This window comes from Drosophila miranda, chromosome 3 (genome assembly GCF_003369915.1).
Source record: "Drosophila miranda strain MSH22 chromosome 3, D.miranda_PacBio2.1, whole genome shotgun sequence".
NCBI classification, from domain to species: domain Eukaryota; kingdom Metazoa; phylum Arthropoda; class Insecta; order Diptera; family Drosophilidae; genus Drosophila; species Drosophila miranda.
The window spans coordinates 11,996,517-12,021,676 of record NC_046676.1 but is presented as its reverse complement, the minus strand read 5'-3'; the positions used below and the strand labels follow the sequence as shown (position 1 = coordinate 12,021,676).

The 25,160-nt window shown below is 47.5% G+C and overlaps 5 protein-coding genes across 10 annotated transcripts; 3 read left to right on the top strand and 2 right to left on the bottom strand.

Moving 5' to 3' along the window:
• The first annotated feature begins 1,708 nt into the window (after positions 1-1,708).
• On the top strand, positions 1,709-7,799 carry LOC108159067 (glycogen debranching enzyme). Of its 2 annotated transcripts, none has more exons than XM_033392314.1 (8): positions 1,709-1,882; positions 2,544-2,884; positions 2,964-3,321; positions 3,389-4,792; positions 4,858-5,713; positions 5,781-5,958; positions 6,020-6,189; positions 6,266-7,799. In XM_033392314.1, the coding sequence occupies exons 1-8, from the start codon at positions 1,760-1,762 to the stop codon at positions 7,585-7,587; spliced, it is 4,752 nt and encodes a 1,583-aa protein (XP_033248205.1). In that variant the 5' UTR covers positions 1,709-1,759; the 3' UTR covers positions 7,588-7,799. The 2 variants fall into 2 exon arrangements, with proteins under 2 accessions (XP_033248205.1, XP_017147502.2); XM_017292013.2 differs by lacking the exon at positions 1,709-1,882 and adding an exon at positions 1,929-2,125.
• LOC108159068 (putative sodium-coupled neutral amino acid transporter 10) lies at positions 7,649-11,751 on the bottom strand. Of its 3 annotated transcripts, none has more exons than XM_017292015.2 (6): positions 11,439-11,751; positions 10,601-11,348; positions 10,393-10,541; positions 10,200-10,336; positions 8,271-10,145; positions 7,649-8,204 (listed from the first exon to the last, which is right to left on the bottom strand). In XM_017292015.2, exons 2-5 carry the CDS (start codon positions 11,212-11,214, stop codon positions 8,577-8,579), a joined length of 2,469 nt encoding a protein of 822 aa, XP_017147504.1. In that variant the 5' UTR covers positions 11,215-11,348; positions 11,439-11,751; the 3' UTR covers positions 7,649-8,204; positions 8,271-8,576. The 3 variants fall into 3 exon arrangements, with proteins under 3 accessions (XP_017147504.1, XP_017147503.1, XP_033248206.1); XM_017292014.2 differs by having other exon boundaries at positions 11,443-11,751; XM_033392315.1 differs by having other exon boundaries at positions 10,601-11,751.
• A 476-nt stretch (positions 11,752-12,227) lies between these two features.
• Positions 12,228-13,172, top strand: LOC108159073 (40S ribosomal protein S15). Its single transcript, XM_017292023.2, has 4 exons — positions 12,228-12,336; positions 12,532-12,620; positions 12,682-12,904; positions 12,973-13,172. The coding sequence occupies exons 1-4, from the start codon at positions 12,328-12,330 to the stop codon at positions 13,096-13,098; spliced, it is 447 nt and encodes a 148-aa protein (XP_017147512.1). The 5' UTR covers positions 12,228-12,327; the 3' UTR covers positions 13,099-13,172.
• LOC108159071 (serine/threonine-protein kinase SBK1) lies at positions 13,123-17,349 on the bottom strand. 3 transcript variants are annotated; one of them, XM_017292020.2, is made up of 7 exons: positions 16,246-17,349; positions 15,301-15,562; positions 15,140-15,239; positions 14,897-15,079; positions 14,346-14,832; positions 13,915-14,275; positions 13,123-13,547 (listed from the first exon to the last, which is right to left on the bottom strand). In XM_017292020.2, the coding sequence occupies exons 1-7, from the start codon at positions 16,300-16,302 to the stop codon at positions 13,330-13,332; spliced, it is 1,668 nt and encodes a 555-aa protein (XP_017147509.1). In that variant the 5' UTR covers positions 16,303-17,349; the 3' UTR covers positions 13,123-13,329. The 3 variants fall into 3 exon arrangements, with proteins under 3 accessions (XP_017147509.1, XP_017147508.1, XP_017147506.1); XM_017292019.2 differs by having other exon boundaries at positions 13,123-13,496; XM_017292017.2 differs by having other exon boundaries at positions 13,503-14,275.
• Positions 17,350-18,240: 891 nt separating this feature from the next.
• LOC108159069 (sodium-dependent dopamine transporter) lies at positions 18,241-25,091 on the top strand. The gene is made up of 8 exons (XM_017292016.2): positions 18,241-18,602; positions 19,428-19,693; positions 22,165-22,299; positions 22,358-22,512; positions 22,584-22,771; positions 22,838-23,215; positions 23,283-23,520; positions 23,574-25,091. Exons 2-8 carry the CDS (start codon positions 19,513-19,515, stop codon positions 24,201-24,203), a joined length of 1,905 nt encoding a protein of 634 aa, XP_017147505.1. The 5' UTR covers positions 18,241-18,602; positions 19,428-19,512; the 3' UTR covers positions 24,204-25,091.
• The last annotated feature ends 69 nt before the right edge of the window (positions 25,092-25,160 follow it).

Sequence of the window (25,160 nt, the reverse complement as noted above, 5' to 3'; positions counted from 1 at the left end):
ATTAAAGCTTGGATTTATAATGAAGCATGATGCCGTAAATTTAAAATAGAGGGAGGACGCGTGGCGTAAGCCATGGATTAGGCCAGCCGTTACCGTTCCAGCAGAGGGTGGCCAAAATGAACGTTGTGTTTGGTCACAGGTAGGGCGGGCGCGCGAAGTGATAACACCCAAGCTTCACCCACTTGATAGCCGTCTGTTTATGATTTTATTTGTCTTTAGGTTGTTGTTAGTTTTGATGTCCCGAGAAGTAGTATGTCTCCTTTTTTGTCTACATTTGGCGGGCAAGGGGAACTACCCAGCCCTGGGGTCGACAGCTAGCCGGCATTGCCCTCTGGGAAACAAGCCAAGTGTAACAACTTTCGAGCAGCTGGCGTTATTTGCTGTGTATATTCTGTCGCTGCCATGGTCAAATGCTGCAGTTGAAAGAGTATTTAGTCAAATGAATATTGTAAAAACCAAATTGCGTAATCAAATGTGTATTAAAAGTTTGAACGCAATATTAACCATAAGGTTTGTTTTTGAAATGTTAAATTATTTAATGTATACTAAGTATATTCTTTTGAATGTTATAGATATGGACTGCGACGTCATGGCAAATGTTGCCATAACTACAAACTTCCTACCAAATACATTTCTTTAATAACATCATCCGTCAAATATTCGAAATTTTATAGTGGAGTGGATGAAATCATTTCATTTCTTTGATTAAAAATGTTCAATTATATCTTATTTTGATGTGTTTTTATGGTTAGCTTATTTTTAAGCTTATTTTTTGTAATTTTTAGCTTATTCTAGCTTATTTTTTCTTGAATCTAGCTTATGGTGGCTCTCAAAATCTGGCAGCACTGCTGTAAACATTGACGACCAGCTGTTTTTTGTTTATCTCGCTATCTCGTTCTATCTTTCTCTTCTCCCAAAGGTCACCTTGAGCCTACTAAAATCGAATCAGAGCTGACGGTTTGTTGGTAAAGTAAAAGTTCTGTCTGTCGTTTTTCATTACAACGCACGCACAAAAGTAACAAAGTTTTCAAAATTAAAATTTGTATTAAATCGAATTCAAGCGGAATATACATAGTAAAATAAATATACATTTATATAGATAAACAAATTTCCCAAGTGTGACTGCTTCTAATAGTGTCAAGAGCAATCTCGTCAGTTTAACAATTCAGCAGAGAGAGTGCTGTTAAACTCGTACTTTGTTTAATCTCTTCGATATAGTGAGATTGAAGATCCAAGAAATATAATGATGCCATCTACCGGCGAAAATTGTGCACTTGAATTCCTTGACCCACATCCCCATGCAAACATGCATACGCACATACGTATACATTCGTGCAAATGTGTGTGTATATGCATGTTTGAGTTAAAAATAATATTATTCCCTGACCCCCTATTAAAATTTCAATGTTGATAAGGCTGCGATTCGCCAATACCTTTAATTGAGTTCTAGTAGAACCGAACACGTAGGCGCCACATGTCAATAATGCAATGATCCAATCATCCCACACCCATGGGCGTAGGCTTTGCATTTAGATTCCCTCCAGTACAGCTCCATTGAATGGCCCCTGCCGCAGACGCCCCACTAGATCATGATTATAAAATGTTTTCCTCATGCTTGATTAGAGATTACACATCGGTGGTGTTGCTAACATTCCTTGGCGCTTCAGTAGCGCTGACGGCGGCCGGCGTCAAACACGAGTAAAAAACATTGCCAAAAAATTCAATTTGCAGCAGCATCTGCGGGTTCTTCGTTGTGATAATGGTGTTAGAAGGGTTCTGCAGGAGCGTCCTGCGCTATGTGTACGCACTGCTCCAGTTCTTGATGCGCTATCATGCCTTTCGCTGGCTCGTCGATTTAGTGGATTTGCAAGCGGTTGATAAGGTACATCGCGAGAATGCTCTGTTACAACAAAGAGGAGAAGAAGAACAACCCGGGGAACCAGAAGAAGAAGAGAAAGTACAGCGACAGAAGCAGCAGCAGCAACAGCGGCAGAATGAAGCAACAGTTGTCGCCGGCAAAACAACGAAAACAAAACCTGAATCAGTCGCGATTAGTGCAATGGGAAATGCAGGCAGTGCTTCTATTCGTGAGCCCGTATCAAATCGAACCACCCGCCACAGTGAGGTATTATCGCTAATTCGGATTGTAATTGGCTGCTGCACTCACTCACTACCCCGTGTGCATCCCATAACTATGTGTGTCCTATCTAATCTGGGTGCTCTGCTGGAAACGAGCATAGACCCAGTCTGAGGTCCAGTTCCAGTCGCCAATAAAAGGCACTACCTGCTCCCATCGATGCTGCAGTCTGTGCCGTGTGCTCCTTGTGTGTTAGTTACAGTTACTAAAAGTGTGCCCCGACTAATTAAACAGATTCTATTGCAAAATTCTACTTGCACTGTGGTGGTGTTTTAACAAATTGCCTTTGTGTGTGCGTCACCGATTACAATTTACATACATATGTACATACATAGTCATATACAGTAGCTTCATAAAGGTGATAAGCCTAGTAGATTATATAATGCTTGCTTCCTGATTCCCGTAGATGAGTACCATGGGCGAAGATACGGAATCGCACAGCATACCCATAAGTGAAGGACAGAACGCTGAGCATGTGCTGTACCGCCTGAAGCGTGGCACCCGGCTGGACGTGCACCCGGACGCCTCGTTGCTGGGAAAGAAGATCGTCCTGTACACCAACTATCCCGCCGAGGGACAGAAGTTCGTGCGCACCGACTACCGTGTGCTGGGATGGCAGCTGAAGAATGGCAAACAGATCACGACTGTCATGCATCCGGAGGCTCATGTGGTGGACACGGATATCCACAGTCAGCTGCAGCTGAAACTGTCCGGAACGTATCACTTCTACTTCCGCTATGTTGAGCGGTAAGCCCACTAGTGGATATTCCACTATCCATAAGCCATTATCCATCCGAAATTCATTTTAAATTCTCTTTGTTAACAGAGCAGACACCGGAAGTGCAGGAGCCGATGGGGCTCTCTATGTCCAGGTGGAGCCCACCCTGCATGTGGGGCCGCCGGGGGCACAAAAGACAATACCTCTGAATTCGGTGCGCTGCCAGACGGTGCTGACCAAGCTCCTGGGACCGCTCAGCAGCTGGGAGCCAAAGTTGCGCGTGGCCAAGGAGGCCGGCTACAATGTGATTCACTTTACACCCATCCAGGAGCTGGGCGGCTCGCGCTCCGCCTACTCGCTGCGGGATCAGCTGAAAGTCAACCCAAGCTTCTCCAGCAAGAAGGGCGACAAGGTTACCTTCCAGGACGTGGAGAAGATCATCAAGAAGTGTCGCCAGGAGTGGGGCGTAAGGAAATACATTATCCTCAAATGTGCTTCACCTCCATCTCAGTCTGGGCTCTTGTCCGTTTCAGGTGGCCTCCATCTGCGACATTGTGCTGAATCACACGGCCAACGAGTCGGAATGGCTGCTCCAGCATCCGGATGCCACCTACTCGTGCGCCTCGTGTCCGTACCTGCGGCCAGCCTTCCTGCTGGACGCCGCCCTGGCCCAGTGCGGAGCCGACATCGCTGCCGGCAGCCTGGAGCATGTGGGCGTGCCTCTGGTTATCGATCAGGAGTGCCATTTGGAAGCTTTAAAGTACCAGTTGCATAACGCCTACCTATCCAAGGTCAATATACACGAGCTGTATCAGTGCGACGTGATGCAGTATGTGAACAACTTCATGAACCAGGTGCGTACTCGCGAACCGCCCAAGAACGTGGCCAACGAGTCGCGTTTCCAGGAGATCCAGCTGATACAGGACCCGGCATATCGACGCTTGGGTAGCACCATCAATTTCGAGCTGGCGCTGGAGATCTTTAATGCTTTCCATGGCGATTGTTTCGATGAGGAGTCACGCTTCCGCAAGTGCGCCGAGACCCTGCGCCACCACCTGGACGGCCTCAACGATCGCGTGCGGGCCGAGATCCAAGGCTATCTGAACTACGCCGTCGACAATTGCCTGGCCGGCATCCGATACGAGCGAGTTCAGGGCGACGGTCCCAGAGTGCGCGAGATATCAGAGAAGCACTCTGTCTTCATGACCTACTTCACCCACACGGGCACCCTGGGCAAGACGCTGCCCGAGATCGAGGCCGATATGTACACCAAGCCGGGCGAATTCTTTATGGCCCACAACGGCTGGGTCATGGGCTCTAGCGATCCATTGCTTGACTTTGCCGAGGAGCAGCCGGGACGTGCCAATGTCTACCTCAAGCGAGAGCTCATTGCCTGGGGCGACAGCGTGAAGCTCCGTTTTGGCAAGCGGCCAGAGGATAGCCCCTACCTGTGGAAGCACATGACCGAGTATGTGGAGACGACGGCCCGCATATTCGACGGAGTCCGGCTGGACAACTGCCACTCGACGCCGCTGCACGTGGCTGAGTACCTGCTGGACGCGGCGCGGAAGATCAACCCCGAACTGTATGTGGTGGCCGAGCTGTTCACCAACTCCGATGGCACCGACAATGTGTTCGTCAATCGCCTGGGCATCACATCCCTAATTCGCGAGGCCCTTTCGGCCTGGGACTCGCACGAGCAGGGACGTCTGGTCTATCGGTATGGCGGTGCGCCTGTCGGTGGCTTCTATCCGAATCCCACGCGTCATGAGGCGTCCAGCGTTGCACACGCCCTGTTCATGGACCTCACCCACGACAATCCATCGGCCGTGGAAAAGCGCTCCGTCTACGATCTGCTGCCCTCGTCTGCTCTGGTCTCCATGGCCTGCTGTGCCACCGGCAGCAATCGTGGCTACGACGAATTGGTTCCACATCATGTGAGCATCATAATAGGAAGGAGTATAAGTGCTTGAATTATAGAATTTAATCATCTCTTCTGCAGATCCATGTCGTGGACGAACAGCGTTTATACCAGGAATGGGGCAAGGGAGTGGACTCCAAGTCCGGCATTATGGGAGCTAAGCGAGCGCTGAATCTGCTGCACGGACAGCTGGCCGAAGAGGGATTTACTCAGGTGTATGTGGACCAAATGGACCCCAATGTGGTGGCTGTCACCCGGCATTCCCCGATCACCCATCAGTCGGTCATTCTGGTGGCTCACACGGCCTTCGGGTATCCGAATCCGAATGCCGGACCTACCGGCATCGGACCGTTGCGCTTTGACGGCGTTCTGGACGAGATCATCCTGGAGGCCAGCCTGACCATGAAGAGCGACAAGCCCTTCGATCGTCCCGCTCCCTTTAAGAAGGATCCAAATGTGTTGAACGGCTTCACCCAGTTCGAACTGAGCCTGCAGGAGCACATCCCGCTCAGCAAGTCGACCGTCTTTCAGACCCATGCCAATGTCGATGGCAACAACACGGTGCTGAACTTTGTCAACCTTCGGCCTGGCACAGTGGTAGCCATTCGAGTGTCTATGCATCCCGGACCCCGCATCAGCTTCGACAGGCTGCAGAAGCTGACAAATGCCTTGCGCCTGGGATCGGGCGCTGAATGGTCAGAGCTGCAGGGGATCGTATCCAAACTGGATTTGGTGGCGCTGAGTGCCGCCCTCTTTCAATGTGACGACGAGGAACGTGCCCAAGGCACAGGTGGGTCTGCCTACGATATACCCAACTTTGGCCGCATTGTCTACTGTGGCCTCCAGGGCTTTGTGTCACTGCTTACGGAGATATCGCCACACAATGATCTGGGCCACCCGCTGTGCACTAATTTACGCGACGGCAACTGGATGATGGGTAACTATAGACTATAGAGACACGCAAACGAATAGGATTCGTTCGATTAATATTTATTTCCCTTTAGATTACATGGCCGATCGCCTGACCAACTTCGAGGATTTAAAGCCGCTCTCCGTCTGGCTGAAGGCCGCCTTCGAGCCTCTGAAGAATATACCACGCTACCTCATTCCCTGCTATTTCGATGCCATTGTCAGCGGGGTCTACAACGTGCTCCTCAATCAGGTCAACGAACTGATGCCAGAGTATGTCTGACCCGACTATCGATTTGTGTCTCTTGTCAATATTACTTTATTATATCAACAGTTTCATTAAGAACGGCCACAGTTTCACTCAGTCCCTGGCCCTCTCCACGTTGCAGTTCCTTTCCGTCTGCAAGTCCGCCAATCTGCCAGGCTTCAGTCATGCCATCAATCCACCAAAGCCACCGAAACAATGTGTTACACTCTCTGCTGGCCTGCCGCATTTCTCCACTGGTAAGACTTCACCTACTCCTGGCCACCTACTCCTGTGTGCCCATGGATCTCACATCCTCTCGCATAATCTCCACAGGTTACATGCGCTGCTGGGGCCGTGATACCTTCATCGCCCTGCGTGGATCGATGTTCCTGACTGGGCGTTTCAACGAAGCTCGATACATCATTATTGGATTCGGCCAGACCCTGAGGCATGGTCTCATACCCAATCTCTTGGACAGCGGGAGCAAGCCGCGCTACAACTGCCGCGATGCCGTCTGGTGGTGGATGTACTCCATCAGGCAATACGTGGAGGAGGCTCCCAAGGGAAGCGAGATACTGAAGGACAAGGTGTCGCGCCTCTTTCCCTACGACGATGCCGATGCACATGCCCCAGGGGCCTTCGATCAGCTGCTCATCGATGTGATGCAGGAAGCGCTGCAGGTGCATTTCCAGGGACTGCAATATCGCGAACGTAACGCGGGCCATGAGATAGATGAGCATATGGTAGACCAGGGATTCAACAATCACATTGGAGTGCATCCGGAAACTGGCTTTGTGTTTGGCGGAAACAACTTTAATGCCGGCACGTGGATGGACAAGATGGGCTCGTCGCAGAAGGCCGGCAACAAGGGGCGGCCGAGCACCCCACGCGATGGATCCGCTGTGGAGTTGATTGGCCTCCAATATTCTGTATTGCGCTTCATGCAGGGCCTGGCCGAAAAGGAGGCCATTCCGTACACGGGTGTGGATCGCAAGGGGCCGTCAGGTGAGTTGACAAAGTGGACCTACAAGGAGTGGGCAGATCGCATCAAGGACAACTTCGATCGCCATTTCTTTGTCCCGGAGTCAGAGACATGTTCCTTGGCAAATAAGAGGTTCATCTACAAGGACAGCTACGGCGCCACCCAAAGCTGGACAGACTATCAGCTCCGTTGTAACTTCCCCATCACACTGACCGTCGCCTCGGAGCTGTGCAATCCGCAGAACGCCTGGCGTGCTCTGGAGCTGGCCAAGCAGTACCTGCTTGGACCACTGGGCATGAAGACACTGGATCCCGAGGACTGGAACTACAGGGCTAACTATGATAACTCCAACGACTCGACGGATTGCACCGTTGCCCATGGGTCCAACTACCACCAGGGACCAGAGTGGGTATGGCCCATTGGCTTCTACCTGCGGGCCCGTCTCATCTTCGCCAAGAAGTGCGGCCATCTAGATGAAACCATTGCTGAGACCTGGGCCATTTTGCGGGCCCATCTCCGTGAGATGCAGACCTCCCACTGGCGTGGCCTGCCCGAGCTGACCAACGACAATGGCTCCTACTGCGGCGACTCCTGCCGCACCCAGGCCTGGAGCGTGGCCGCCATTCTCGAGGTTCTCTACGATCTGCACGCCCTAGGAGCGGACGTAGCTTAGAGCTCTCTAAACGTCAAACCACTCTACCTGCAAGCACATATGCATACTCATACTCAAGCTGTTAGTTGCTACCAAAACTGTTATTAGTGTTACATTTGATAATTATACGCGAGAATTCAGAATGTCGCGAGATTCGTTACCAGATCCCGAGTGTGGCGGATCGTCCTTTGCTATATCTCCATTCTATTAAAGTTTAAACTGTTTTTAATCTATGACTTGGAGTTCACTTGCTTGACGTGTTAGGATTAGGAGAAGTAGCTGTCCCGGCACACTCGCATGCAGGAAACCTGGGGCGGATCGATGAGGCCGCTGTTGTTCCGCGGAAGGTCGCGATTATGATATAACTGCCAGATAATCCCTGACTGCCTTAGCCTTGGAGACGGCTCTGCTATATCTGGCATCATGGGCTTCACAGGAGATTCTGCCATCATAAACTTCGCAGTAGGTTCTGGGATTATGGGATTGGCAGGAGGTTCTGGCATGATGAGCTTCGCAGGTGCCTCTGACATCATGGCCAACGCAGGAGGATCGGACATCTTGGGGCCGGCAGGAAGCTCTGGCACACTGTCTTCCACAAGTGGCTCTGCGAGTTGGCTTTTGATTGGGCCTTCTTCAAGCTGAAAAGTAGCCTTTGCCGTGTCAATATATTCCATTTTAGGGTGCCGTGCCAGGTAGGTACTCACCTTGATGCATTTTCCCAACACTCGGTATGCTGCGCACTGGGTCAGTTCATAGGCTTTTTGCAGCACAAGTCGCTGGACAAAATCCAAGACTATAGACATTTTGGAGGGACAAATTTGGGCTATTTCGGTGAAAAAATTTGGACAGCAACTGACTGACAAATTAGGCAAAGCAATCTGACTTTCCTTTTCTAATTTTGTATTTGTTTAAGGCTTCCACTGCTGGCTCTACACTTTTCTCTTACAAACTAAATAAATATGTTAAAAGTTTATGTACATAAAGCTTTCTGTAACTTTTACGAGTCTACGCTACGTATGATGCGGGGTTTGGGTTCTGTTTGGACTGAGTTCGTAGGATTCGTTCACAGGGGTGGTGGTGGTCTCTTCGTCTTCATCTTTGATGGACTTGAGATCGCGTCCTATGCTTTCCAATTGCAAATGTAAGCCTGCGGCAGCCAGATTGCTGTTCAACTCGTTTAGCTTTGGCTGGCGGAGACAGTTCTCGTTCTCGGCCACTTCCCGTTTGATTCTGGCCAGAGGCTGATCTGTCGGCTCGCTGGGCGACCTCAGATTCAGCAGCTCGCGGCGTATGGCCTCCACATTATCATCGATGTTGGGCTTGTGGAGCACAGAGTCGTTGGCTGAGGTATTGTTTGCCTTTGGCTGAGTCGCATTCAGCAGCAGGGCGGCCAGTGGAATAGGTAATCGTTTAATCAGAGCTGCTGTGTCGACGCTGGTGTTCTTGAGCAGTTCCCCCGTCTTGTAGGAGAGAGGCTCGAAGACACCAGCATGCGCCTCCTTCTCGTCGCGCTGATGAGTATTTTCCGTCAGAATTTCGATTAACGAAGCCTTAGGCTTGGGTTCCCTGGTAATAATTGCATCTTTCTTTGATTCCCTAATGGTCTTATCGTCATCCGGCACTTTCTGCATATCAGGGGATTGGTGGCCAAGAGGCTTCTGTTTGGCCAGCTCTTCATTCAGCTCATCAACGGTTTGTTCCAGCAACTTCTTAGTCTCTTTCAGTTCATTCTGCGTCTTGAGCAGTTCGTCGGCGTTTGCTTTGCTTTCTTTTTGCTCCTCTGCCGCAACATCCTCCTCCTTCTTGATGGCGGCTCCGTCTATCGTATTACTCGCTGACAATTTTGTCGGCTCCTTATTGGTCGCTAGCGCTGGGTGCCTTTCAACGACAATAGAAGGATTTTCCTTGAGCTTTACAGCTGTCAAGTTTTTGGGAATACTTATATCCGGCTTTGGGTCGGGTGGGTTCAATACTTCTTCTTCCGGAAACTTTTTAGAATCAGTCAAGACTTCTTCATTTTCGTGAGCTACGTGGGCCTCATCAATGGGCAGTGGGGGCATCGGTGGGTTGTCTGAGGAAGCGCTAAGGACAGCTTTTGGCTTCTCGATTATCTTCTCTCCAATGGTGTCCCTTATTGGATCCGATTTCTGAGCTTCCAGTTTTTCCAACAACAAGCTCTTCTCATTTTCGTTTGGATTCTTGGCCAAATGCTTTGGTAACTCGTCAACAGCCAGCGGCGCTAGGGGCGTCACCATTTGAACGACATTAAGCTCTGGGCCCGAGCTTTTCTCATCAATGGCATTCAAATTGGCATAGGTGCCCAATATCATCAGGAGGAATCCGCTTACAAAAATAAATTGTGCCAGTGTGCGTTCCATCGACTCCTTTTTGATGATTTTGCGGAAACTAGAAGCGGGAAACATAATGCATATGGCCACGCCAATGGTGGAGCCGACCAAGCCAATGATCAGCTCAACGGACGGTATAACCAGCGCCACGCAGAGCGAGAACACAACGATAAAAATCGTAATGAGGCGAAATCGTTGTTCCGGTATGTAACTGCTGCTCTCCGTATGACCCTGTAAGCACAATAATGATAAATGATTGGTCTGCTTAAGCAAATATAGCCTTACTTTTCGATAGAGTAACGAGTAGATGCTGGCCCTGCACGGAAATATGACCAAGGGAAAGCTGAAAGCAATAGACAGCACAAAGCCAATTTTGATAATGTCGCTGCCAAAGGAGGGTGACAAGTTTACCAAGATGTTACCTGCATATAGAACGGGAATAAATCGAGATATTTACTCAAAAGTCTGTATGTCTTACCCGAAAAGGTGTGAGTGCAGAAGGCCACATAGCCAAAGAAGCCGACGGCAATGTAAACAAGCGTACAGATCCAAGTGGCGTTGCGGACGACGCCGTTTAGCTTATCAAGACTCTGGTTATTGATACTCTCGAAGACCTCAAAAAGCTGCCTTCAGGTTGAACAAATATTTAACGATATTCATACACAAATATTGAACAATAAACGTACATTTGGCAGGATAGCGCCATGCTGAATATAGGCAGGCATTGTAGAACGCCAGCCGGCTCCCAGTAGACAACTTTCTGAGTCCAGTCATTCGCCGATATGTGGCTCTCCGCTTCTAGCACGATCTTCAGCATAAGGCAGACGTAAAAGCCAATGGAAGCGGTGCACACGGCCGACAAGCTATCCACGTTCCGCAGCATGCCCAGTGGGACAATGCAGACCACGGTCACCACTATCATGACCAGAGATCGCAGGTGCATGTGGTCCGCCACATTCAGAGTGAACAGCTTGGCAATTATCTGTGGGCCGAGATCTCCGACCACAACGAAATATGTGATGCACGTCCCAATTAGATACCCGATGATACACAGCTCGACCAGCAATTTGCCGGAAGCGCCAAAAGCGTGAAGGCCGAGCAGCTCGAAACTCTTGCGACGTGTCAGAAGTGAGGTTTTTATCAAGTAGTGGCAGCACACACGGGTTATGACGTTACTCAGCACCAGGAGAATGATGGAGAGCACGATGCCGCACTTCTGGAAACAGAAAGGCATCGCTAAGATCCCAACACCAATGATGCTGTTGGCCAGCGTCATGACGTGAGCCGAGTGTGATAACATTTTATGGAGCTCAGCCGTTAAGTTTAGCCGGAGGCGCGTCACTTTCCCCTTGATGATGAGGCAACCGAGCCAAGCTGAGATGTTGGCCTATTTCTAGAACTGGTTTTGCTGGCAGCTTGACTCCGCAGCTCTGACTGCGTATGCAAAAAAAGAGCAATCGTCAGATAGTTAGATACACCCACACATCGTTTGGATGTATGAAGGTGGGTTGTATTGATAAGCACCTACGTGTGGCAATCAGATAACAGTGCTGGCGTCGTACCAAGTAATAGATATGAGTTAATTAAGTGCACTTGTGTAAGCAAAACTATAAGCAAAATAATCCCGCGGAGAGGTCGCGACGGCGGCGGCGACGATGGTAGAGGCGGAGGTGCTTACATTGAGCAAGTGCGTGTTGTTCACAAAACATTGGTTATTAATACACAGACGGTCATAGCAGCGAAAGGCTAGTCGCAGTTTTGAGCATTTTTACGGCCGCTTCACAGTTTTAAAACATATTTTTGGTAACGTCATCATTGTTTTTGTTTATAGGGATGAGCGATTTTTACAATAGTTAGTTTAGCATAACAGCACGATATGTACTTAAAAGCGCACAGCGCTTTACAGCACAAATAGTGGAATGCCGGTGGCAGCACTGCTTTATATATACAGGTATGGAAGTTCTAACTAGCTAGTAATATCAAATCGAATATCAGAATTGAGGAATAGTTTCAAATCCATGACGGAGAAAGATTAGTCCATTGTAGACCAGGGGGTATTTGAATACCTTAAGATAAATTAATAAAATAAAGCACATATTAGTTCTTCTTACCGCACAAAAACACCGATATGTTTTCTGTATCGATAAAACTAGCAAATAGAATCATAAGAAGCGGCTTAACGATCTAACAGCTTGAAAAAACAAATAAAAACAAATAAAATAAAAAACAAATTCAGCAAAGAAGTTCCGTTGATTATTTATCCCGCAAGAATATCCATATTCTAGTAAACTCTTCGCCAGCACAAAATAATATCCCCCAATATATAATAAACAACAAATATATCGATATATTCATGCAATATATTTCTCATCCCTAGTTCCCTCTTTCCGTTCACGTCACTTTCAACGTCAAGATGGCCGATGTAATATTTTGCAGAAAAATCCAAATAAATATTAGGCATCCGTGGACGAATTGACTTAAATTGTGTGCTATACGTTCACTGCAATATTCCGCGCACGGGTGCTAATATTATTTTGGCGTTTTTCGGCTTAGTTTTGCCACAAAACGGAACCGAACTAACTGTTGTGTTTATTCTCTCGTTCATTCTACCAAACAGCAAGTCGATGACACTCTTAAGAAGAAGCGTACCTTCAAGAAGTTCACCTACCGCGGTGTGGACTTGGACCAACTGTTGGACATGCCCAAGTGAGTATTCCACTGCAAATGGATGTGCGGCTACTAAGGTTCATTTTCGTTTCGTGTGCAGCAACCAGCTGGTGGAGCTGATGCACAGCCGTGCCCGCAGGCGTTTCTCCCGCGGTCTGAAGCGCAAGCCCATGGCTCTGATCAAGAAGCTGCGCAAGGCCAAGAAGGAGGCGCCCCCAAATGAGAAGCCCGAGATCGTCAAGACCCACTTGAGGAACATGATCATTGTCCCCGAGATGACCGGCTCTATCATTGGCGTGTACAACGGCAAGGACTTCGGCCAGGTAAGCCGGTGTCAACTGACTAGGTGTTACCAGATTGACTAATATGGTATAATATTTTATATTCACAGGTTGAGGTTAAGCCTGAGATGATCGGCCACTATTTGGGCGAATTCGCGCTGACCTACAAGCCCGTCAAGCACGGTAGACCCGGTATTGGTGCCACCCACAGCTCCCGTTTTATTCCTCTCAAGTAAGCACTGCCAGTTTTGGTTTGGCTGCTTTCTTTTGGATTTTCATGCGAAATAAAGGAAACGTACTTCTATAAGAACTCTGTTGCGTTTCTATGCAGCCGGACCGGTGAATCCAGAAAGTAAACGAGAACAAGAAACGTTAAGAAATGTACATTATCTATTTATTGGAACTTGTTAATCAGTTGCTATATGCATGCACAGAGTGATATACCGCCACACTAGGCTGGATCACAGCTATCTGCGCAGCCGCCGGGCGATGTTGTTGCTGCTGCTGCTGGTGACCGCAGCGCGGTCGTACGCCGTGTCTTTCATGTGGGAATCGTCCAGTTGCTGATGCTGAGGATTCCTAGGGCTCCTGCTCATCTCACTAACGTCGGCCGATCCGTAGGCACTGTCTTTAACTTGAGAAGCATATGGAACATTAGATAACATTAGATGGAAACTGCACAGCTCTGAAAGTTCGGCAAGGATGATTGGAGGCGATTAGTAAGGCCAGCGGGAGTCATCGCCTAAAGAAGGAACTGTCATTGGGGGCATAGGCAGTTGTCTGGAAATGCTGGGTCAGCTGCTGCAGGCTACTGCTCTGGTTATTGCTGCCGAAAGCGGGGTAAGCAGCGGTGGCGATGGAGGATTTAAGAATGCTCCTGGTCGAGCTGCGGGTGCCTACGGCGATGGAGTTCTTGGCAGCGGGGGTTGGACGGTTGTTATTCGCCGGACTGGACGGAGACGCGTTCACATCGAATGTGGTTAGCAGGAGGCCGCTGCTCTGCGTGCGATTTAGGAAGCCATCGCTGCGCGGTATTCTCGGATCAGCCTCACCTAGTCGATTTAGCTCCGTCTCCATGGAGGTGTACATGGTCAGGTTGCTGGCTAGCAGATCCTGCCTGGAGCCCAGTGTCATCAGGCTGTCTGCATTGTTCAGAGTGGAGGCCGTGCTATAGTTGGAGGGACTGGCGGACTTGGAATATTGCATGGCCACTTGGCCCATTTCGCTGGGACCCTGCTGCAGGGCCCCCGTGCGTGGATCGAAGTGTTTCTGTGTGGCGTCTTTCAAGGTGCTCTTGACCTCCTTGGGGATCTGTTCCTGCGTCTGTTTGCGCAGCGAGGATATGTGGCCGGGCAGCGGCTCGCGTGATATGGATGATGAGGGCGATGCGGAGTTTGTCTCCTCATTCTCCTCCTGGAACGAGAGATATTAAAAGAAATGATATATGCTATGGCATGGTATGAAAAATATGGTGCCTCTTTACCTCATCCTCCTCTGTGATGATGGACGACTCTATCCAGTCTTTGATGCGATTCTTCTTCTGCTGGCGATCGACATTCGTCTCGATCCCGCAGTCGGCCAATGTGTAGAGCAGTCGGTTCTTCTCATCGGGGCTGCTGTGAAAGGAGTACATGGATGGGCACAGCTCATCCGTTTCATACTCGGCCATATCCTTCTTTGCCGACTTGGCCAGCCAGCGATCGTCGAGGAACTTTGTTACATCGGCCAGACTCTTGGGGCGGTTCGACATTCGCGCGAAGAACCGCTTAAACATGCGCTGTGCATTGGAGGTGAGCAGCTTGAACAGTCGAGGCGTGCGCCGCAGCGGCATCATCATGAGGCCCCCCTGCCAGGCCAAGTACCGCACATAGCGGGGATCATCCGAGGCTGCCTTCTGCCAGGGCAGGCACCCGGTCAAGCAGACAAAGATCACGATTCCAAACTGCCAAACATCATGGCTAGGATCGGCTCTGAAAGGAAGAGGAGTCTCAGCTAAGAGGGATTGGATCTTGGGAGTCTCTACACCATAATTACTTGTAGCTGCCTTCGGGCTTTATTTCTAATACTTCAGGGGGACTGTAGGGCAGCCACTCGTTCCGCCGCTCCACGCTGGCGCCCGTCGGGAAGGACTCTCCGAAATCACACAACTTTATGCGCTGAAAGTCCGCGCGATAGATGAGCACATTATCCAACTTGATGTCCCGATGCACAATGTCTCTACGAAGAAAAGTAATCTCAGTATCAGATAGCTCATCGGTGGAATAGGGCGACACTCACTTTGAATGCATGTAGTCTATGGCGGAGGCCAACTGCTTGGCCACGCGCTTGCTGTACACCTCGCCCACGCCCGTATCCGTCACATTCGATGTGAGATCCCCTAAAAGTAGAGCATATATGTTCATATGGGAACCTCACTTTGATAATTTGTTGGCTCATACCTAGAGGCGCATATTCCTGGGTGAATACATAGAAACCGGCCGTCTCAAATGCCACATCGTAGGTGGTCACAATATGCCGATGCACACCCAAATGGAGTCCGTAGTGAAACTCCCGATAGAAGTCGCGCAGCGTCACATATGGTTTGGGTACCGCCTTGAGTACCATTTCTGTCTGGGATCCGCGGTGCTCCACCAGAAGTATCTTGCCGAACCATCCTTCACCCACAATTTGTATTATATCAAACTCGTCCACAAGCTGGATCTATACATAGAAATCGAATTAAAATAGCTATAATTTGTATATATATATTAAATTCAGAGAATAGTTATGTTGATATAAAGAGCGGATACATCGGAAATCGATTTGGAATGGAAAGTTTTGGTCTATTGCTGAACTTTGGCCAGACGTTCCAGTTCCTCCATTCTTCTGGGAATTACTATAGGAATCTGGCTTCTATCAACATGTGTCTTCTCTGAAATGCAACTGAGTCACAAACGAAAACATCTCCATGTAAATTCTCAGTTTAGACCAACCTCAACTACGAATACATCTGCGAAACTATATTTATAAGTGTATGTGCCCATACCTAGACCCATTAAACATTACTGTATTCGCGACCGAGACGATGCCATGCGATGCATATTGCTGTTTGTGTTTAATGATCAGAAATCTAATCGTTAACATGGCATTTTCCCTGTTGTGTTGTAGACGATTTCCCGGGGAAGAGATTATTGGCAATTGGCCAATCATAACGATCAACGGCGAACTGGGCCAGGTCGAACTCTTAATACCTTTCTATATCTATTTGTTTATTTGGGTAGATATCACAGTATAATAATGGCTAATAAGATGTTCGTAAATCACACAGATAAACATATGAAAATATAATTGCTAGAACATTCAACATTGATGATGGATGATGGATGGTGGATACTTGGACTTACCTTCTCCAACTCGAACTCCCGGATCTTGTGAATGTTTCCGCGTGGCTTCTTTGACATTTTGTCTGTTTACATAGGATGTTTTGGGTTGAAAAAATTGTCTCGAGCCAAGTTGTCTCACTTCACATCACTTCACTTGCTGCTTGGATTATCCCTGATTCAATTTGAATTCTAGCGATTCGGAGCTTTATCCACGAAAAGACAACAAAAGCGGTCCGTCCACGCATATATTTATGTACATATGTGTATCTAAAGGGGTATGTACTCTTATGTATTTACATTTTGTAAATATTTATAGCGACAGCCGCAGAAACAGCGCCAAAGGAAAACATTTCTATATCTGTTGGATTCCTCCTTTATACGCGCTAGTAGTACTCGTATCCGTATTTATGTGCGTTGTCCGCCGCTTCTGTCTACAGCCAAAGTAAATTACGAGATGAATTGTTCAGTTTGCTGCGTTTTACTTCCTGGTCTGGTAGGGCCTGACCAGCACTTTGTAAACGTTTCGTGAATGGACTTTCGGGAAGGGGACGGACTGCTGCTGCAATTGTGGTAGTGGAAATTCACCAAACAATAATCTCCGACACACTATGAATGTAGTAGATACATACATATGTATAAGTATATGTATCTATCTAGATATGTATCCGCACACAATACGGAATTTCAGATCTCTCGCCCCGACAAGATTTTAGAACCAGGCCGCCTTCTGTTCTCCTCCCAGCGATCTCTACAGTCACTCACTCGATCACTCACTCACTCTCCCGGCTTCGGTGTTCCGTTTTGATGTTTGCTTTCTCTTTGATTTTCCGCTTTATGCATAATATCAACAGCTAAATTAAAAATAATGCTCGCCTCTCCCTCTTATATAAAAACCTTTGCGAAAGTATATGAATTTTCAGCCCAAAAGAATTCGGGTCAAATGTAACAAACGCAGCGAGCTCTATCTACACGCGACTCTAAAAGGAATGCCACTTGGGGGCGCCTCGAACGTGTTAACTTTGGAGTCCATATGCACCCAGATAGGACCGTATGTATGTATATTTAATGTTGCACTGTTGTCTCCGCGTATGCTTCTGCATCCGACATAGACGATAGTCCGTTGCCAACTGCTCTCTGAATTGAATTGAATTTAAAATAAGATATTCTGAGCGCTGTACACGAGCGTTTTCGAAACACATATATGTAGGAATCCAAATGTTTTCGAAATACATATGTTTGAGAGACAGACACGGAGAGAACAGAAGAATGTGAGAGCTCGTTCAATGCCGTTGCACAAGAAGAAAGTTTTAACAGGGGCAGGCGCTGTTCAAAGTAACAGTAATTTGATAGACATGTTCAGAAAATATATCTTGTGGTGTTTCCTTTATACGAGGAATCCCGTAAAGTACTACTTAAAGTAAAGTAACTGAAAAGGAAGTCTTAGAAGGTGATTTAAAGGATTTATTTTAATTTATGGCAGTACACTCACATATAATGTGCTATATTGTCTCCCAAAGTGTCCACTCAGGCGCACCTTGTGAAGGGGGCAGAATAATTAACATAAATAAAAGATGTTTAGTATATGTATGTATATTTAAATGTTACTTGTAATTTAATGTGATTCTAGAATATGTATTCTAGCATCCTCGCCTAACATGCCGCTGTTAAGAGCTAACAGAGAAGCATCCTCGCTTAACAGACAGCACGAAACGAATTCACGCTCCCATACAAAAATCGCAGAACAATACAGTGGAGGCGCTATGTACACACACACGCATATATCCGTGCACAGCCGTAGGGCGTAGTGGTATGCGTAAGGCAACTCTAATTGGTCACTTCCGTTCCGGTTCCGACAACGTTTCCTTGGCGCATGCGACATTCGTTCGCTTTTCAACTTCTCCAGCGCTTTGGCTGCGCTTGACACACACACACCCAGGGCTGCCCCACTGCTGTGTATGTGTGTGTGTGTTGTGTGTTTGAGAAGAGGGCACGGAGAATGCAGCAGCAGCAGCAGCAGCAACACCACCAGCCAACGGTTAACCACTTGTCGCGCGGGCCCTATAAAAGCAGCTGCTGGCCAGCAGCCTCTTGCACACATTCGAATGTCACCGAAAGCGCCACAACTCCGGACAACTTCTGGTCGCGACTCGCTTTGAATTTTCCAACAGCCCTCAATCGCACCCGTTCCATGGACATCTAAGAAGAATTCCCAGCCAGAACTATCCCAGCCAATGAATGTGAAGTGATTTTTTGAGTTTGAGCTTGTGGCATTATCTGTGGAGCTTCTTGAACAGTATTTCCGATATTTTTTAAAGTTATCACGGATTCCTCTACCATGGATTGGTGCAGCTGTACGATTTGAGTGTGATAAATATAGGGTAAGTTATGCAAAAGTGTTAAACAATTTACTATACGGAAGTTTTGTGAAATAAATTCGTGGTTTTTCTGATGTAAGAATTTTAACAAGTGCATTCATTCAACGTTCTAGAAAGTGATCTAGAAATTACCTTACCGTAGCATTATCAGTACAATTTGAATTGGAATCGTATTAAGTTGAGCTCTTGAATAACTAGAATAACTGGAAATGAACTGAATAAATTATTGTAACGCTATCTGATTGTGGGATTACATACCACAGCTGCTAATCTGCTTACAACATGCTTCAGATGTGTGTAACGGCCTCAACTAAAGCTAAGAATCAGAACTAATTGTTGTTTCCCTTTAATAAAAAAGATTTCCAGCAGTGGCCACTGGGTACGCATGCAGCCTTCCGCTTAATTTGATCAAAAGTCTGACCAATTAAAGTCGTAGGGGAGGAACCAAGTGGATCGGCTTAATTGTTTGAACTGTCTGTGGTTTTATTGCATCTGATGCCAGCTTCCGAGAGTGTGACCCGCACAGGCACACGCTCTCTGTGCGAGATTTGCGGCTCTGGTGCTGCGGCTGGTCAAGTGTTTGTTTGGGCATGCCACCTGTCGTATACGTAATACGAGTATGAGTAGGCCAACGAGTTTGAGCTCTTCAAGGGCTAGGTGAGAGCACATGTCGTTGGCAAACAGGTTTCGAGTGGTGCGGACACCCACTCATGCGGACACGCAAACAAATATCCAAATATCCAAACCATGCATTCCTGAAGAGCAGATGAAGATGAGAGCCAGAGTTCGGCTTAAAGAGGAGTAATATTTTTGGGCTATGTTTTGCAGGATTCGCAGTGCGGCGGCGGGAACAACAGCGTCGTCGACATCGAGACGTTTTGGGTCAAGGATACGACGGGATATATAGTTGCAGATGTCACCAACGGGACATGTATCGAAGACGCCCACGCCACACGATAACGATAACAATAGCATCAGCGACGAGCGCGAGGAATGGAGCGGCAAGGTGGATTTTTTATTATCGGTTATTGGATTCGCCGTCGATTTAGCAAACGTCTGGAGATTTCCCTATTTGTGCTACAAAAATGGAGGTGGTAAGTATCTATTCCATCCATTTATTCCATCATTTTCTCCGATCTCCTTTGGCTATAAATGATATCTGCACTTCTGGCCTTCTGACCTTCTGGCCGAGGCCAATTAGGGAATAAAGACATTGCGTAAATTGCTCATGCTGAGTGAAAATAATTTATATGGCTTTACACATCATTGAGCGCCCCACGGAACCCAACACTTTCCGCTGCCACTTCCACTCCCACTCCCATCGCCATTTCTGCCCCCCTCTGGCCTTGTTAACACTTTGTCAAAGTGGTGCGAAGTGCTGTCAGAGTGGGCTGTGGCATGGGGAGGTGGTAGCGTATAAGAGCGCACTTCCTTTGTCAAATTGCATGGAGGGGGATTGTGGTAAAGGACTTATACACATTCAGTTCCTTTTGCCTGATCCTCGTCGTCAACACCATCATTCAAAACAATTCCAAAAGTTAAGTGCTTTTGTATGACAACTAAATCTGGCAGTCATAATCGCATTTGGCCTCCTTACCCTCTCTCAGTCATATTCGTACATTCGCGCACTGCCCTCCGCCTCTCCATATCCAGGCAATATGTCAGTCGTCCCCTCATATGTGGAGTGCTATGCTCTCTAGGCTTTTGTTGTTGGGGCACTCACACGCGCCGCATTGTAGGAAATTCATGTGCGAAACATGTCTCCATCTCCACTTTCCTTTCCTCTGATTGCGGCACTTTCCCGTTGATGCGATAAGAATGGATGGGCTTTCGTCCCTTTTCATATAGTTATTACTATTTTATGAATTTTTTTCTGGGGTCTCCCCATCGTGCTTCCTTTAAAATCATAATAATAAATTGTTATATTTATACGCTTCATTGCGTTCAATCAGTGGCAGCTTTCACTTAAGACCCGTTTAATGTCCCTTGCCTCATGGTCGTTGCCACAGCCACCGACTCGCTCAGGTTGCGATTATTACCACAGCTTAGTGAGTATTATTTATTCTCTTTCCATTCTCTTACTTGCAATCCCAATAAAGCTGCAGCGACAGTGGCAGCAACAGGCTGTGCCAGCTTCCGTGTACTCGTAGATGATTTTCCTGGGGAAAGTCAAGGGGCCAGCAGTGGCTTAGGAACGCTCAGCCTTTTGCAACTGTGGATGAAAACTCTAACAATTTCTTTTAAATGTTTAATAGTGGCAATCCATGGAAGTAGAATAAAATAGAATATAGAATATTCAACAATTTTCCATAAATACTTTTCTTTGGGGTACGAAAATTGATTTCCCATATATTCGATACATATAAAATCCATACAAATTTGATAGTTAGGATAAATAAATAAGGACTTTTCTCATCAAACTTGTTCAAAATTTGTGGTAGTCATGGTCAAAGGTTTAGGCCAGATAAATTGTCCATCATTTTATGAAGAAATTGAAAAACTTGCCCAAAATGTAACCCGAAAAGTTTGATAAACTTTAAATTGTACTCAAAACCTGACCAGCAGGTCTTGCCCCATGGAAATCTATTCAGCTTCGATTAGGATATGGGCTCGGAATCGAATTAGGGGCACTACACTTGTACCTAGGAGTATTTCTGCCAGTGTCCTTGTCGAGCTGTTGGAAATGGGGAAATGCACTTGAAGCGGCGGAAATTATGGCTTCAACAACAGAGCATTGGCCCGTCACAGATGACTTGCCTTTATTTTAGAACTTTTTTTATTTTACATAGTTGACACGACGGAAGTTAGGTTCGATGCTGGCACCGGGCCTTTGCAGAGCCACCCATCCGCCCATATATATGTGTATATCAATATTTCAGTATGTACGTATATATATCAGCATAGATGTATATAATAACCGTAGACGACGTTGTCGGCCACTTTGCCTGCTAATAGACATAATCAAATAATAAAGACATCATCCCCTGTCACTCGACAAAGTATCGATGGCACTCTACCAATTGTCAGGGCCCTGCGATGGGGCAGGGTCTGGGGGTTGGGTGATAGGGCGATGGGACGAGTCAATGGGGTTGCCGGAGGTGACGGAGATGGCTGCACGAGACAGCCAAGCCGTGCTATTCTCCTCCCACTGCCCCGGATGCTGTTAATGTTTTTAAAATGTCCTTAGAGTGGCACTTGTAAAACAATTTGATTTTGTGTATGAACGAACACCCACCCATAAAAGCATGGGTCCATGGAAATACAAGTGTGTGTGTAGCATTGTATGTAGCGCAGCAGAAGGGCGAACAATGGAGAGGCTGTGACACGGGTCAGTCTCTATATGTGCGGGTTATGCAATCATTATCATAAAAAACGTTGTCACATCAAAGTTGCAAGTGCCGGAGAGGGAGAGGGGTCGAGTGTTACCACATTTGGGGAGCTATCGATGATGGTACACCCACCTGTCAGTCGAACCAGTTTTGATATTTCTTGGGCAGCGATGATTAAGACTTTGACTTTAAGATTTCCTATTCAGTATTTGATAGCTCGAACTATCTCTTTTCAGGCGCTTTTCTTGTGCCCTATGGCATTATGCTGGTGGTCGGAGGCATACCGCTGTTCTACATGGAGCTGGCACTTGGCCAGCACATCCGTAAGGGGGCCATCACCTGCTGGGGTCGCGTAGTACCGCTCCTCAAAGGTAAGTCCAGGGATAACGCACGGAGGAATCCTTGGAATCATCACAAATATGCTTTCAGGAATCGGTTATGCGGTCGTGCTGATCGCGTTCTATGTGGACTTCTACTACAATGTGATCATTGCCTGGTCGTTGCGTTTCTTTTTTGCATCCTTCACCAGCAGCTTGCCCTGGACATCTTGCAATAACGTTTGGAATACTCCAAACTGCAGACCGGTAAGGATAAGGATAACCTCTTAAACACAACATTTTTATGGGTACATCTCAAAACCGTTCCTTTCCGTTAGTTTGAGAGCCAAAATACTTCACGCGTTCCGCTGATAGGAAATGTCAGTGACTTTTCTGCCTTGAACAATGAGAGCCTGCTCTACGGCAACGAGTCTTATGCCAATGGTTCGCTCACGAGTCTGGAGACAGTGCCAGTGCCAGGGAACCACCATGACGGCTTTCATTCCGCCGCCTCTGAGTACTTCAAGTGAGTAGTGGTCCCCAGTTAAATGATAAATTTAATTTATAATCTCCGGCATCTCTTCACTCTCAGCCGCTACATACTGGAGCTGAATCAGAGCGAGGGCATCCACGACCTGGGCGCCATTAAGTGGGACATGGCCCTGTGCCTGTTGATTGTCTATCTAATCTGCTACTTCTCTCTGTGGAAGGGCATCAGCACGTCGGGCAAGGTTGTGTGGTTTACGGCCCTGTTCCCCTACGTGGTGCTGCTCATCCTTCTGATCAGGGGTCTTACCCTCCCTGGATCGTTCCTGGGCATTCAGTACTATCTCACGCCCAACTTCAGTGCCATCTACAAGGCTGAGGTGTGGGTCGATGCTGCCACTCAGGTGTTTTTCTCCTTGGGCCCTGGTTTTGGGGTGCTGTTGGCTTATGCCTCCTATAACAAGTACCATAATAATGTGTACAAGTAAGTTAAACTTCGAATGGGGATAAGTGGTATCCATTTACAAATACTATTCCTTATTCTTCCACAGAGATGCTTTGCTAACTAGTTTCATCAACTCGGCCACCAGTTTCATTGCCGGGTTTGTGATATTCTCCGTTTTGGGTTACATGGCCCATACTCTCGGCGTACGGATCGAGGATGTGGCCACTGAGGGTCCTGGCCTGGTGTTCGTCGTCTACCCGGCGGCCATTGCTACCATGCCGGCTAGCACTTTCTGGGCTCTGATATTCTTCATGATGCTGCTTACGCTGGGACTCGATAGTTCGGTAAGAAAATTCCCTAAATACAGCCTGTCTAGTGGTAACGTCTTCTCTCACAGTTTGGTGGATCGGAGGCCATTATCACCGCTCTGAGCGATGAGTTCCCCAAGATACGGAAGAACCGTGAACTGTTCGTGGCCGGTCTGTTCTCGCTGTACTTTGTGGTAGGACTGGCCAGCTGCACCCAAGGCGGCTTCTACTTTTTCCATCTCCTGGACCGCTATGCCGCTGGCTACTCGATTCTGGTGGCCGTGTTCTTTGAGGCGATCGCTGTGTCCTGGATCTATGGCACCAACCGTTTCAGCGAGGACATACGCGACATGATTGGCTTCCCCCCGGGCAGATACTGGCAGGTTTGCTGGCGCTTTGTGGCGCCCATCTTTCTGCTGTTCATCACGGTTTACGGGCTCATGGGCTACGAGCCGCTGACTTATGGCGACTATGTCTATCCCAGTTGGGCCAACGCGCTGGGCTGGTGCATAGCAGGCTCCTCGGTGATCATGATTCCAGCAGTGGCCATATTCAAGCTGCTTACCACGCCGGGCAGCCTGCGGCAGCGCCTGACTATACTTACCACGCCGTGGCGTGACCAGCAGTCGATGGCAATGGTGCTGAACGGGGTCACCACCGAGGTGACCCTGGTGCGACTTACCGACACGGACACTGCCAAGGAACCGGTTGACGTCTGAGTTAGGCCCATGGCCCGTTTTCAAGTTTACTACGTCTAGACTTGGGAATTTACCAACAACTCCTGTTCACGTACTTTGTTGCATTGCGGAGATAGGAGGAGAGAGGATCCCCCCCACAACCAAGTTAGGATTTTTTTTCATCGTTAGTCAATGGTCGGTGCTAGAGGCATAGCTCTAGGTTGCCAGTTGCAAATTTCGCATACAACGTACTTAGGTTTCGGAACCACAAAACGAAAAAGGAAAGCAAAAGCAAAAACAGAAGCTGCTCCAAACCATAAGTGTTATGTTAAGAGTAGCTTGTAATTTGTATGGCTAATGCCAGTTATAAGTATATACATATATATACAATGCTGTGTAGATAATACCAATACCAATACGAAAAGCACGCCAAACTGTCGTCTAACCAAATCCCTCAAGATATTAGAAATTGTGCGAGAAATCAAAGTCCTGCACCAATGCCAAGGGAATTAAAGACACGATCCTTGCTCAGCTCTCAGCAGATTGGGCACAAGATCTGTACATACACAAACAGTAGATGATGTAAAAGCTTTAAACACATTAGAGGATCTCTCATCGAACTGAAGCATACGCTGCCACAGTGGAACCACAAAATCCCTTCAAACAGCCATGAAGGGATTTTGCGTTGATTGATTTCCAGTAGTCCCCATTGAAGTACCCCAAGAACTACGATTGGTCGTTTAAAGCAGCCATTTTAAACCATCAATTGGAAGTTATACCATCCCCAAGTCAGTGTTCAGTTCTGTATATAGACTTTTGATATGTTATTGGTTTGTTTTAAAGATTCTTCACACTGAAGCAGAACCGACAGCCATTGGTTTTGCTTCAATTTGTTGAAATAAATTATTAAACTTTCAGTTACCGAAATAACTGAATCGTGTTTCCAGTTCTGGGTGGGTTATTTATACGACCTCTATGGGTTCACGAAAGATATCAACT